The sequence below is a fragment of the Yamadazyma tenuis genome, chromosome 4, assembly GCF_029203305.1.
Source record: "Yamadazyma tenuis chromosome 4, complete sequence".
NCBI lineage: Eukaryota > Fungi > Ascomycota > Pichiomycetes > Serinales > Debaryomycetaceae > Yamadazyma > Yamadazyma tenuis.
This window is the reverse complement of record NC_089464.1, coordinates 306,315-320,412: the sequence shown is the minus strand read 5'-3', so window position 1 is coordinate 320,412 and position 14,098 is coordinate 306,315. Positions and strand designations below refer to the sequence as shown.

Sequence of the window (14,098 nt, the reverse complement as noted above, 5' to 3'; positions counted from 1 at the left end):
GGAGATGAGCCCACCAAGATGCCAGCTATCAGAAAAATGCTTTAATCGTTTGAATATCTGCCTTTGGAGACATGAGAGTTTATCTAGAGTGTATGCTAGTTTAATCCAGTCTCCTTCGGTCTCCTTCAAACGCATTGAGGTTAAACATAAACATAATTATCACTTCCTGGGTCAATACCGAACGCAATATTCTTTCTTTCTGTCTCTTCCAGACTATTATCATGAAAAACTTCAACAACAATCTGTTCAATCTCCTCTTCCAGGCCTGTTTTTTTGTGAATTTTAGAGGTTAAAAAGTTATGTTTTGACTGTGTAAGCAATCCTATAGTTTTGCAGCCGCCCATTTTCCTCGTACAACAGCAAAAACATTCATTCAAAACATTAAGTTTAGCATACAGTGCATAAATATACTTGGGGATCTATCTGGAGACATGTACTTTCAACAGCAATATTGTCAATGGCTTGAAGTCCTCATTATTTTGTGAAAGTATGAGAAATATCAATAGAAAATGTAGAATTCACACAAATTATTAAGAACACCTAAGTAAGGCCCAAATGCACCAAACAAATATCCAAAAAATCCCTCTTTAATCAGCAGACTCACCTATATACTACCTGTAAATCTTGGTTCTTTGAGCTGACTTCCTAGCTATTTCAGGCTTGACCTGGAGTGCAGATCAACTTTTGAAAGTTAGAAAGTCGTGCACAGGACAAAATAAACTAAAAGATATTTCTTCACCCATACACTCACCGATGAGAGTCTATTCAGACTTATACACCTATAGATTCGAGTCATACATACTAGATAGCGAGTTATTTTATGGCCATCCTAGTAATCATTTCTCGAGGATGAGTATATTTCTCTCCACGGAGAGAAGACTTCTCTCACACAAGGGAAGCCTTTATGGCCAAGTTGGTAAGGCACCTCACTAGTAATGAGGAGATCGTCAGTTCGAATCTGGCTGAAGGCATTTAATTTTTTTTGACTCAATATCTCAATTAGTTTTTTTCTCACTTTTTCAGGTTGGTTATTGTCAGCTGCTCACTATGTCAAAAGAAGAACAAGAACTAGAACAACTCTGGTCATACTTCAAAGATCTGCCCGATGATATCAAAGAGAAAAGACAAAAATTAACAGCTTCCTTGAGTCGGACAGATCTTGGTGCTTATCCTAGTACCATGCTGATAAGCACAGCGTTTGATGAGCTTTTCCAATGCTTTTCTATTGGTGGTCAAATAAAGAACTATTACAGGTATGGAGAATTGCTGTATTGTGGGAAGCAGCGAGAGAAGCTTTGGTTTGCTTTGAGACATGGAAGCTTTGTTTCCGAAACTCAAGTCAATGAACAATCGAGTATGAAAGACATTGAAACTGCTCAAAAGATTCAACAGTTCCACAAGCAACGGCTTTTGAATGAAAAAGCTCATGGAAGCTCTGAAGATGTATGGGATATCCGGGAAACCCCTCTTGTCAATCCCTTTAAAGAAGATTGAATGGATCAAGAAATGTAAATAGTAACGAACGAATAAAAATATTTAAGACTACTTTTATTGGTGTATATGCGAGCTAATTATACAATGTCTAATGGTTTTTCTTTTACATCACAACACAGGATCTTTTTTCGACTTCATTGTCGTTAGCACCCTTTGGTCTGGCATTCAAAGCACACCGGGCTGCTTCACTAAAGGCTTCATTGACCCCTCTATTCTTCTTGGCCGAACATTCCAAGTACCTTAAAGCTCCAACTTTTTTGGCCACAGCCAAACCTTCTTCGTAGCTTACTAATCTTCTCAGCTGTTGGTAGGGGTTGGAGTTGGCATTGTAAGGGTTGAACAGATCATCTTCATGGTTTATTGGTTGTTCGACATCGGTATCTTCGTTTGATCTCAAATCACACTTTAAGGCCACCAACACCAACTTGACTCCTTCACAGTTATCAGCAATCTCTCCAACCCATCTGGTCTGAACATTTTCCAAGGAATCAGGGGAATCAATACTGAAGCATAACATAATACAGTGGGTGTCACTGTATGATAGAGATCTTAGCCTATCAAATTCTTCTTGACCAGCCGTATCCCATAAAGATAGCTGAACCGATTGGCCATCGATGAAGATATCATGAACGTAGTTTTCAAAAACAGTTGGTTCATACACCTGAGGAAAATAGCCTCGAGTAAACACGTTTAATAAGGATGTTTTACCACAGGCACCGTCGCCTAGAATCACGATTTTACGTTGGACTAAGAATTGACGTTAGTATGTGAAATACACGGATCATAGGTAAGCGTGGTGTTCCCCACCAGTTCAGGAGCACGACGTACTAGTTTTTTGGCCTCCACCGCAGATAGGCATTGTGTTAGGGAATTCGGTTGGTTGCTGATATAGGGAGATATATCGAACCTGACGAAATAAGCGAGAGCAAAGCGCGAAAAAATCGGTGAGATAGTTGGAATGCAGGGGAAAGTAAAACCCATACAGAACACAGCTAGTGTTTATAGTAAGATATGATTAGAGCAATATAATAATATGATGTGTGAATAAAACTCTGGAGTTGACCCTACTCTGGTGTCCAACCCTACTCATCAATCAAGTCTTCCAAGTACATACTAGGAATGGTCTTCCGATTAGGCTTGACGTTCAAGGTATTCTGTGAACTCGAGTTGGCAGCCATTCGCTGCAAGTGTTCTGGAATATCTTGTTTCAGCATATCTCTCTGAATCGGATAGTGATTATTGGTGTGGCTGTTTGTGTTTGTGCTCAAGGAATATTCACTGTTGGTGTTGTCGTTGCTGATATATAAGTTGGGGATGGTGGAATGTTGGGTTTGGTCGGGAGTGTTGGACATGTTGGACATCAGGTTGTTGAAGAGGTTTGTGTTGGATCCAAAAATTTGGGACTTGACTCGGTTGTGTGACATTACCTCAGCAGTAGGTGAAATGAACATCTTTGTAACATCATTCTTAACCGTTGGCATTCCCACTTCAGACTGATATAAAGTGGAGGTGTCTCCAAGCTGAGAGTCAATGTATCCCCCGTTCATATCAGAAAACGATTTTGTGGCGTGGTGCAGCAACAACGGTAATTTACCTACCTGCGAGTTCCGAGTATCACCAAAGAAGTTTAATGTCGTCAGGGGACTCAATCCGTATGCGGTGGAGTTGTTGTTTTGATACTTTTCATACGTTTGCTTATCATCAAGAAGAGCCTTCTTGGCATTTCGGGATGCTGTTATTGACCGGATAAGGTGATATAAGATGAAGGCCAAAAGCATGGCACCAACTATAGACCCCACGGCTATGAATACGGTTCCGTTAACGTTGGAAGTGGTCAAAATATAAGGGTTATTATCGTTGGGTGGAACCGTCACTGAGGGTGTGGTGTAGGTCTCTCCAGTACTTGACAACGATGGTAAGTCCAAGCTGGGCATGGCAGCCCTCTCTATGAACCTAGTAGTGAGGGTTGGGGGTATATTGGCGTGAAACATTCTGTACCTTGGAGTATGGGAAGTTTAACAAGCAAAACGGTAGGAAGAAGAGTTGTGAGTTAAAATTAGAATTTTGTTCCAGGTGGATTTGTGTATAAGAAAGAAAAAATATCCAAGAAGAGGTGCGGTATTCACAGTGGGAGAATCTAGCGGGACGCTAGAATTTACCACAGCGCAGTGTGGGCGAGCGCGCTAGTTCTCGGGAGCCGATGATATTACCCATTTAGGTCCAATGTTTATGATTCGCTTCATTTGGTGAATTGCCAAATTGGTTAGGCGACGCCCATACCATATACTTCAGGGGAACAGGTATCAATGGTAAAGGGGGACATCAAAATACTTGAACCTGGGCCAAACCACCTATGGTTGTATATCTTGAATATGTGTAGTGTTTGTAGCCCTCTGAGGGTAAAGCTAATTTGTGCCAGCTGCGAATGTGACTGCGGCATACAATTTATATATTGGGCTAAAATCTAGTAAACTATAACTGCTCAACCAAGTATACCCGGCCTTCCCAAGGACTTAACAGGTCATCCTTAAAGTCATCGACGTTGGTGTTGAGTAACCTCAAGGTCCCTGGAACCAGACTCTCAAATTTGGCGGGTTCTCCACTGAAGTTCAACACAACGTAAGCCTTGGATGTGCCACTTTGTTTGACATAAGAGAAAAGCTGGGGGTTCTCGTAATCCAAAACTGAAATGTCTCCGTACACAAACAAGTCCTTATACTGGCGTCTTAACACCAAGCACTTCTGGTAGAAGCTGAACACACTGTTGGGATCACCAACTTGAGACTCCACATTGATTTCCTTGTAGTTGTCGTTAACTCTCATCCAAGGTTTAGTTCCCGAAAACCCACCATGTTTATCAGCTGTCCACTGGACAGGAGATCTGGCATGGTCCCTTGATACCAAAGCGAGGGTATCCATAAACCGTTTTACTCGAGAGTCATTTTCGGGGTCGGAAATGTTGTGAGTCTTAAGTAAGTCTTGGTAGGCATTGTTACTTTCTATGTCCTTGTATTCGGAGATATCCCAAGATCTAGGTAAATTTGTCATCCCAATTTCCTGACCTTGATAGATAAACAAAGTGCCTGTCAAAGTTGCTTGCATTAAAGCAATCAACTTGGCTGACTTGAAGGTATTGTCTAAGGTTTTGGTATTTCCAAATCTAGTTACTGCTCTGGCCTGGTCGTGGTTTTCAATAAACATAGTAGACCAGGCATCGGTTCCAAAGATGAAGTTACATTGTTTGACAATTGCATCCTTGAGATCCTTGAGGGAAAAACCATCATATTGGTATCGGTCAGTGGAGGAATAACCCAAACTCACCAAGTCGAACAAGAACACCATGCTCATTTCCCGTTCTTTGGCACTGACATACTTTAAAGTATCTTCCCTTGAACAATGTCCCACTTCTCCAACCGTCATGACATCGTACTTGGAGGTGACCTTTTCAAACATCTCCTTATGGAACTCGTGGATTCTAGGTCCGTTGTTGACCAGGTTTCCACAGAACTGAAGTTCTTCACCTGGTGACACAATAGGAGCATCAGCGAAGCTCTGATCCTTGGAATATAAGCCAGCTGTATCGATTCTAAACCCATCGATTCCCTTTTTAAACCAAAAGTCCAAAGCATATTCGTAAATGGCGTTCCTGGTGGTTTCATTTTCCCAGTTCAAATCTGGTTGACTCTTGGCAAATAAGTGCAAGTAGTACTCATCTGTAGTTTCATCGTACTCCCAGGCTGACTCAGAAAAGAACGATTTCCAGTTGTTGGGAGGGTGTCGCTTACCTTCGGAATCGTATCTGGCGGGCTTCCAAACATACCAGTCTCTTTTGGAATTGTCTCTAGAAGATTTACTCTCTTTGAACCAATCGTGTTCAGACGAAGTATGGTTGACAACCAAATCCAAAATAAGCTTTATTTCCCGTTTGTGGCATCCACTGATCAAGTTATCCATATCTTCCATGGTACCATACTTTGGGTAGATGGTGTTGTAGTTACTAATGTCGTAACCCATGTCATCTTGAGGAGAGTCGTACATGGGAGACAACCAGATAATATCGGCTCCCAACGACTTAATGTAGTCTAATTTGGAAATAATACCAGGAATATCTCCCACTCCATCGTTATTTGAGTCCTTGTAAGAAGCGGGCCAGATTTGGTAAATGGTGGCATCTTTCCACCAAATGTAGTCTTTAGTCATATTTTTTGAGTGGGAAAAAAGACCGTTGGACCAGAATAGCACCGATTTAAATGGTATTCTTTTTTGAAACCATCTCAACGTTCCTCGGAAGTATGATCGTTCCAATTGAAGTTAATTCAGCGATGTCGAAACGTCATTGTTGTTGGTTTACCCCATTACCCCAGAATTATTCATGGTTCTGATTAGAGAGGTGCGAACTTTGTAAGGATTCCGAATTACATTATTCGGGGCGACTAAGTTTGCGAACACCTAAACCACGCAAAAACTTTGTTCCAGTAAACCTGCGATATCGGGAACCTGTCTTTTCGAGAGGCGATTCTCAAACTCGAGATAACCCCGCGGTATCAGGAAAAACTGGGGTAAGAGCTTAGCAAATTAAGTAACAAAGTCCTGGCGCAGCAACAAATACCGAATCAAAAACTTATGGGGATTTAGAAGCAAGCAAGGAATGCAAAGGCCCGCCACTACTGAAGATTTACAGATTGGCTACCTGTGAAGCTTTTCCCGAAATCACCTTTAGAGTTTTAGAGTTTGTTGATTTTTGCGGGGGTAGATGAGACTCTAGTTGGCGCCAAATGCCAAACATGTCCACTTGCACGGCAGTTACGAAAAGTAATTGGTTATGAGGATTAATTTTGGAGTCCGATTTTGTCTCCTGAAATGACAGTCTTCGAAGATCTGCGGTCTGATTGACCCCATGGGACCTGGCTGAATGAACCACCCCATTAAATGGTGGATTTTTTTAAAAATAATTGGGGTAATGCATGAGATGAGTGTGTGGACACCATATTCATAACTTTTCTTAGGTTGATCGTCACGGAATTTCTTCTTGCCAAAAATGCATAAATAGACAGGTGGATTCCATTGTATTGGATTCAATTAGTTTGGTTCAATCATAATGTCACAATTTGTTGAAGACGTTAGAAACCCAAAAGAAGTTATCGATGTGGGGGAAAAGTTGGATAAGGCTTCAATGTCTTTAGATGCTGAGGTCGACGATTTTCTTGCAAAGTTCATTGATATCAGTGAAGATGTAAAACATAATGATAAAAAGGATAAAATCATGCCCTTGGGTGAAGGGTAGAGAACATTCCCCAAGGCAGCAATGTGGTCTATTGTTTTATCAACTGCTTTGGTTATGGAAGGGTATGACACAAATTTATTGAACAGTATGTACGCGATGCCTGCTTTCCAAAAGAGATATGGGAAGGCAGTCGACCCTAACGACCCAGATGGGGCACACCAGATTCCTAGTAACATCCAGACTACTTTGTCCATGTGTGTTAATGTTGGTGAAATTTTGGGATTAGCAGTGGCTGGGGTTGTAGCTGACAGGATTGGTTACAGATGGACTTTGATCATTGCTTTGATGTTTACTACTGGGTTTATTTTCATCGTCTTCTTTGCTCAAAATGTAGGAATGTTAATTGCTGGTGAATTGTTACTTGGTATTCCTTGGGGTGCTTTCCAGACGTTGACGGTTTCTTATGCTTCTGAAGTGTGTCCTACTGTGTTGAGAATTTATTTGACAACTTATGTCAATGTTTGTTGGGTGTTTGGTCAATTGATCAGTTCAGGAGTTTTGAAAGCTTTGGTTGAAAATGATACAAATATGGCCTACAGAATACCTTTCGGGGTTCAGTGGGTTTGGCCTCTTCCCATCATGCTTGGAATCTTTTTAGCTCCTGAGTCTCCCTGGTGGCTTGTTAGAAAGGGAAAATTTCACGAGGCCAGGGTTTCAATTGGCCGGTTGTTATCTGAAAACAAGTATGTGACCAATAAACAGATGTTGACAGATGCCATGATCAACAAAATGCAGTTGACCATCACTGAAGAAAGATTGAAAACCAATTCGGAATCTTCTTTCATTGATTGTTTCAAAGGAAAAGATTTAAGAAGAACCAGAATAGGAGCCATTACTTGGGTCGTTCAAAATATTACTGGTTCGGCCTTAATGGGATATTCAACTTACTTTTATGAACAAGCAGGTCTTTCAACTTCTATGGCTTTTACCTTCTCTATCATTCAATATTGCTTGGGTATTATTGGTACTTTCGGATCATGGTTTGTATCACAAAAGCTGGGAAGATTTGACTCTTATTTTGGAGGCTTGATCGTAAATGCTGTAATTTTGTTAATTGTTGGTGGGTTAGGTTGTTCTAGTAACGCAAATGCCTCTTGGGGTATTGGATCGTTACTTTTGATCTATACTTTTGTGTATGATCTTACTATTGGCCCTATTTGCTATTGTTTGGTGGCTGAAATACCCTCTACCAAATTAAGAACCAAGTCCATTATTATCTCGAGAAACCTGTATAATATTGCTGGTATTATTGTGGCTGTCATCACTCCTTATATGTTAAATCCAACCGCTTGGAACTGGGGAGCAAAGACCGGATTCTTCTGGGCTGGATTCTGTATTGCATCTGCAATTTGGTGCTGGTTTGATTTACCAGAAACCAAGGGTAAAACTTTTGCTGAGTTGGACTTGTTGTTCAATGAAGGAGTTCCAGCAAGAAAGTTTAAGACCACCGAAGTTGATGTGTTCAATGCAGACCAACTTATTGGGGAAATGGGTAAGGATGGTGTTAAACATATCGTCATAGCTACAGAAGGGGCAGGCCCTACCGTTTAGTTCGCTTATCTTTTAAATTGTATATGTCTAATAATCGACAAGTGGTATGAATATAACTCTGTAAGTATACTGAATTCAAGCCCATACTATTTTACTCTACCTTCCCAAGGAGTTATTCCGAGTCCGGAAGACTAAAAATCAGTCTGAGAGCTGAAAACGCACCCACAAAAAGGTCTTCAAACTTGAAGGGGCTGTTGAAGTTCAATACCACATATGTTTACCAAGATCACACGATTCTAACAAACTGTGAACCATCAGTAAAATCATCCGTATTTTCCAAGATTACAGGAGGATACTTGTCTTTGCAGTTTCCTATATCGTGGCCCAGCCCTTCCTGAGGAGAAAAACATGGATCGGAGCCAAAGTACGTCAATTTCTAGGGTATTCAAGCAATCTAGAGCAACATAAGTACGAGAGTATGACCTAGTCCATTTGCATCCGAATATGAAAAACAGGCCAGAAGTCATACTCATTTGTGTGCTTCTACTAGACAAAACCTTTAGCCATGAAAGACTACTCTGTAGAAAAATTAAATCCCAAATGCCTTCAAGAATTGGAGCCATCGCAAATATCCCTAGAATCAAAGCGACAATTAGCTCACGCATCATTCCGCAGTAGAAACAAGAAACACCTCTCGGTTTCAGGACTTGCCCCACTTGTTCATGAATATGTGACCTGACAGGTGCAGGCGTGGAACACTCCCTGTACCCCAGATTTTTGACTTGCAGAGCACACAACCCAGAAGGGGGGTGCTGAAGTCTAGAGACCACCACTCGTCTACCGACATGTGAGCCTTGTAAAGTCTTCTTTAGTTGGAAATAAGATGTACGCAAAATAAAAATTGCAAAAACATCTGCTCTCCTGTTTTTAGGGATAATAATCGTTTATAGCCAGTGTTTACTATGTAAAATGTTGGAGGTTAGGATATTTGAATCATACAGTTTTTTATTTAAAAGCGTGTCCGTGATAGTTTAGTGGCTAGAATCCCCGCTTGTCGCGCGGGGGACCGGGGTTCAATTCCCCGTCGCGGAGCTTTACTTTTTTTTACCCTTGAAGAGTTTGATACCTTGAATGTCTTTTCAACGTGAAGTTTTTGACTCTATAACAGATCTCATTAGGGAAATTTTTCAGTGATAGGTACAAAAATAGACTCATACATACACTGTCTTAAACATATCATACTGGATAACTGAACTTCACCTTAACATGAACCACACAGAATAATAAGCAAGATAAGTGGAATTGGTTTAGTGGAATCACTCGCGCGCAACAAATGTTATGTGCAGGTAGAGGATGCTTTGCGAGTAGAAATTTAACTAGCGCAACTGGTTTAGTGGTAAAATCCAACGTTGCCATCGTTGGGCCCCCGGTTCGATTCCGGGGTTGCGCATTTTCTTTTTGCTGCCTGTAGGGTTTTAGAGCTGCTTTTATGGCTTTTCTGAACGTCGAGTTAAGCCAAGAGGAATTTCTCACCATTATAAATTTGATTTTAAATGTCATTTTTGGGGGCCTTGGCCGCTGTTGATGTTTTAACTAATCCATATGTTGACAAGAATGTGAAATAGACACTTCTGATACCTCTCTCATTAGCATTGCAAGTTTGTCTTATCTTTAACTTGCTGTTCCCATTCTTGTCGCTTATCCAGAATTTTGCAATCGAGTGCGACAATGGGCCGATACACAAAAGTCAAACCCATTTCGAATAAACCAGCACACACTTATTTCTCTTTCAACTTGTTAATACCACCCTAATCGTTTTCTTCCACTAACAATGGAACACATATACTGTGGAGATCCCGAGCTAGTGATTGAGCCTGACCACTATTCAGGCGGAGTCCCTGTATTCAAACCTACTTTTGCTCAGTTCAAGGACTTTTATAAGTTCAATAAAGCAATAAACAAATATGGAATGCAATCGGGAATTGTGAAAGTGATACCACCTTTCGAATGGGTCAAATCGACTTCCGGTAGCTATTCGAAGAAAAATCTAGATACAATCAAAATCAAGAACCCTATCATACAGCATATCAACATGTCCGGTAATGGAGTATATAACCAACAGAATATCGAAAGAGCAAGGACATATAACATTTTTCAGTGGAAAGATTTATCAGAAAAGTCCAACCATCAACCACCAGCTCCGAAAGGTAAGACAAGAAAAGAATCTCCAAATAAGATGAATCTAAGACCCCACAAAAGAACTCCCTCACACACAGATTATAATATCGACACTTCAGAATTCACCACTGAGCGGTGTGAACAGCTTGAAAATACTTATTGGAAGTCCTTGACTTATGCAGAACCCATGTACGGAGCAGACTGTTTGGGATCAGTCTTCAGTAATCTGGTCAAATCATGGAATGTCGCTCGTCTTCCCAATCTTCTAGATATGATGGAAGAAAAGTTACCAGGAGTTAATGATGCCTACTTATATGCTGGATTATGGAAAGCCACATTTGCATGGCATTTGGAAGATCAAGACTTATATTCTATTAACTACTTACACTTTGGGGCTCCTAAGCAGTGGTATTCAATTCCACAAGAAGAGTCTGGAAGATTTTTCGACTTGATGAAAGAGACCTTCAGTGACGAGTACCGGAACTGCCCCGAGTTTTTGAGACATAAGACATTTTTGGTGTCACCCCAGTTTCTTGAAAAGTATGGCATAAAGTGTAATAAGATTGTCCATAATGAGAAAGAGTTCATTATTACCTATCCCTTTGGTTACCACGCAGGCTTTAACTATGGCTATAACTTGGCCGAGTCTGTTAACTTTGCGCTAGATGATTGGTTTCCCTATGGAGAAGACACAAAGAAATGTGAGTGTATTCTGGATTCGGTGGGCATCAATGTCAAGCAGTTATACTGTAAGTTTAAGGGTATACCTTACGAAATGCCAGACCTCACTAGTGATGATGGAGATGAAGATGATGAACATGAGGATATTGATAAACAGGTGGCCCTGAGCCTGAAACTTGAATCACAACTAAAGCAGCAGAAATTGAAGAGAAAGCCAAACACTGAAACTACACCAGAAGCCAGCAATAAAAAGCCAAAGGTTGAGCCTAAAATGCCAAAATCAAAGAAAGCTACAAGTTCTAATCTGCCTCATGAAACGAAGGAGTGCTATTTGTGTCCTAATAACTTGCCAAAGCAATTGCTTGAAAAGTATCAATTCGAGCTTCTTCAAACCGATTTTAAAGGCTACAAAGTGCATAGGATTTGCAGTTTGGTGTTTCCTAAAGAATTGGAGAACCAGAACGATAAAATTGTGGGCTTGACCAATATTTCAAAAGCACAAAAAAGTTTGAAATGCTTGACTTGTAGTCAGAAAGGGGTCGGAGCCTGCTTTCAATGCAGTTATGGTAAGTGCTATAGATCATATCACGCTACATGTTCACTAAAAGATGGAGCAAGCTTTGATTTTGCCAAAAATGAGTTCATTTGCAAGTATCACTATCAGAAGTATAATGATGGGCACAAAATAATACCCAGTGATTTGAAGACCAGAAACCTTACTCAGTTTAAGGTGGGAAATCACTATACTTGTGGGTTCGTCAACACAAACAATGTGAATAAGGAAACCCTTAGGGTTCTGATATACCCTGATATGGAAGAAATTAAGGAATTTAAATACGATGAGATTCTTAGTATCGATGGGCATATTAAGATGGACACTTTCTTCCTCGCAGGAAAGACCAAACGGAAAGAGAGAGAACGCAAACCTAAAGAACACACACCAGTTGATGACTATGTTGTTACTGGATTGAATGAAAACAATTTGGATCTTAGGATGCAAGAGAACTTCATAGTGGAGACCGTCAATAATGATTTCCCATCTTGTAAGTTCAAGGAATTGTGGTACAACTTACCAGAATTCTCTAATGATGTGGCTGACAGGTACACAAGTGATATAAAGAATAACTATCCTAATGATCCGTTCTTCCTCAAACAGATGAAACGAAAGAAAAGAGAAAGCCTAACGAACCCAAACCCCAACTCTAATCCAGATACCAGTTATATTTCCTATTCCCCCAGCAGCGTACCTTCTATGGCAGTTGCTTCTGTTCCCAACCCCGACTCGAGGCTTCCACCTTTGTTCACGTTTATTCATGGTCCAGGTACGTCTGTTTAACCATATGTATTGTTTTGTAATCAATGAATTTTCTACTGTGCGAAAAACCTAAACCTTAACATGATATGAAGAGAAGCATCCCTGATTCAGATCCAGAAGAAATTGATGATGAATCGTTTGAATTCTATGAAGCCAAGAATCCTACTACTTTAGAAAATGTACCTTGGATTGACAAGTACTCACCTCAAAATCTGGGAGAAATTTGTATAAACCCCACGAAATTGAAGCAGCTTCGACAATTGATGCAAGATATGATAAGCATCAAAACCATCAAAATGTTAGTTATTGTGGGTCCCTCAGGAAGCTCCAAGTCTACGAGTGCCAAAATATTGGCCAAAGAACTAGTTGGGGGCTACGTGGAATATTCACTGGATATGAAGTTTGGTGAGTTCTTAAATGACTGCAAGTATTTAATTGGGAAAAATATGAAGTTTGTAATTATTGAAGAACTCCCCAACATTTTCCACCGAGATACTCTCACCCAATTCCGGAAATCTTTGAATGAATGGGTCCACTTAGACCAGAGTTTACCTCCGTTGGTGCTCTGTTTGACAGAAATCGAACGAAATTTCCATGTGTCAATTCATGATTTCTTCAACATTGAAAACAATTTGAATGCCACCACCCTTTTGGGTAAAGACCTTCTTAAAGACCTACGGGTGGAATCGGTAAAGTTCAACGGAATTGCCAAGAGGTTTATGAACAGTACCATCACTAGAATCACAAACCGAGAGTCATCTATATTCAAACGCATTCCCAAATTGGCGTTGAACAAGTTCCTTCAAGACAACGACGTGGGAGACGTACGATCAAGGATAAACAATTTGGAATTGTGGTCACGATATTACATCCGAGGAGTGGATTTGAACGACCCTTTGAACTATAACAGAAACACCACCATAAACTTATTCCACGCGATTGGAAAAGTTATATACTCTTCAAGCAAATTCAAAGATCTTGATTCTGACGAATCCAATTCCAAGACCATAGATGATGTTCTCACTAACTATGACAATCTTCAGTTGTTGCACCTATCAATATTAGAGAACTATAGCAATTTTGTTGCCGAAGACGATCTACGGAGTGTAAGTTTCATTGCAGATAATTTGAGTCTAAGTGAGTCTATATATGAGTTGGAGGAAGGAAAAGATCTGATGATCCGAGGTACTCGTGTAGGGCTTGCTATGTGTGAAAACGTGTCTCTGTCGTCATATAACAAGATTGTGTTCTCAAAGAATTTCAACATGATTCAACAGTTCAATAAGGTGTCCAAGGCCATTCATTTTGTCAAAGGGGACGATTTCAAGACGAGCTTCGACAACATCAACTTAATAGACGGGTTTTATGTGCCGTTGATACTCAGCAAGCGCTTCCACCAAAACTATGGTCGTATAGGAGGTAAAATCAACGTTCCTATAGATGATGATTTGTATGAAGAAGAAGACTCCCCGACCCCGTCGTTGGGAGTATTCCAGAACCCGGGTCGTATGACAAAGGACTACGATAGCGAAAACGATCTTAGCGATCCAATAGAAGACTCAGAGGATGATAAGAAAAAACCATTACCATTTGAGTCCGATTACGAATTCCTGGATGAATCGGACTTTTTATAATTGATAAATAACTGTAAATAC

At 40.4% G+C, this 14,098-nt stretch overlaps 7 protein-coding genes and 3 non-coding genes across 10 annotated transcripts; 7 read left to right on the top strand and 3 right to left on the bottom strand. All coding sequences in view use genetic code 12, as the record gives it.

The window, feature by feature from the left end:
• Positions 1 to 898: 898 nt before the first annotated feature.
• PSN45_003228 lies at positions 899 to 971 on the top strand. Its single transcript has one exon. It is a non-coding gene; the product is annotated as a tRNA-Thr (tRNA).
• A 76-nt stretch (positions 972 to 1,047) lies between these two features.
• PSN45_003227 (uncharacterized protein) lies at positions 1,048 to 1,494 on the top strand (the record flags this gene model as incomplete). The annotated part of the gene is made up of 1 exon (XM_066158036.1): positions 1,048 to 1,494. One exon carries the CDS (start codon positions 1,048 to 1,050, stop codon positions 1,492 to 1,494), a length of 447 nt encoding a protein of 148 aa, XP_066014133.1.
• Positions 1,495 to 1,597: 103 nt separating this feature from the next.
• RHO3 (Rho GTPase) lies at positions 1,598 to 2,353 on the bottom strand (the record flags this gene model as incomplete). Its single annotated transcript, XM_006684477.2, has 2 exons — positions 1,598 to 2,241; positions 2,323 to 2,353. The coding sequence occupies 2 exons, from the start codon at positions 2,351 to 2,353 to the stop codon at positions 1,598 to 1,600; spliced, it is 675 nt and encodes a 224-aa protein (XP_006684540.1).
• A 223-nt stretch (positions 2,354 to 2,576) lies between these two features.
• On the bottom strand, positions 2,577 to 3,485 carry PSN45_003225 (uncharacterized protein; the record flags this gene model as incomplete). The annotated part of the gene is made up of 1 exon (XM_006684479.2): positions 2,577 to 3,485. One exon carries the CDS (start codon positions 3,483 to 3,485, stop codon positions 2,577 to 2,579), a length of 909 nt encoding a protein of 302 aa, XP_006684542.2.
• A 481-nt stretch (positions 3,486 to 3,966) lies between these two features.
• On the bottom strand, positions 3,967 to 5,694 carry MAL6 (alpha-glucosidase maltase; the record flags this gene model as incomplete). The annotated part of the gene is made up of 1 exon (XM_006684771.1): positions 3,967 to 5,694. One exon carries the CDS (start codon positions 5,692 to 5,694, stop codon positions 3,967 to 3,969), a length of 1,728 nt encoding a protein of 575 aa, XP_006684834.1.
• Positions 5,695 to 6,865: 1,171 nt separating this feature from the next.
• On the top strand, positions 6,866 to 8,329 carry MAL1 (maltose permease; the record flags this gene model as incomplete). Its single annotated transcript, XM_006684773.2, has 1 exon — positions 6,866 to 8,329. The coding sequence occupies one exon, from the start codon at positions 6,866 to 6,868 to the stop codon at positions 8,327 to 8,329; it is 1,464 nt and encodes a 487-aa protein (XP_006684836.2).
• A 960-nt stretch (positions 8,330 to 9,289) lies between these two features.
• Positions 9,290 to 9,361, top strand: PSN45_003222. The gene has a single exon. It is a non-coding gene; the product is annotated as a tRNA-Asp (tRNA).
• Positions 9,362 to 9,648: 287 nt separating this feature from the next.
• PSN45_003221 lies at positions 9,649 to 9,719 on the top strand. Its single transcript has one exon. It is a non-coding gene; the product is annotated as a tRNA-Gly (tRNA).
• Positions 9,720 to 10,100: 381 nt separating this feature from the next.
• PSN45_003220 (uncharacterized protein) lies at positions 10,101 to 12,464 on the top strand (the record flags this gene model as incomplete). The annotated part of the gene is made up of 1 exon (XM_066158035.1): positions 10,101 to 12,464. One exon carries the CDS (start codon positions 10,101 to 10,103, stop codon positions 12,462 to 12,464), a length of 2,364 nt encoding a protein of 787 aa, XP_066014132.1.
• Positions 12,465 to 12,529: 65 nt separating this feature from the next.
• Positions 12,530 to 14,077, top strand: rad17 (RFC checkpoint protein Rad17; the record flags this gene model as incomplete). Its single annotated transcript, XM_066158034.1, has 1 exon — positions 12,530 to 14,077. The coding sequence occupies one exon, from the start codon at positions 12,530 to 12,532 to the stop codon at positions 14,075 to 14,077; it is 1,548 nt and encodes a 515-aa protein (XP_066014131.1).
• Positions 14,078 to 14,098: the final 21 nt, after the last annotated feature.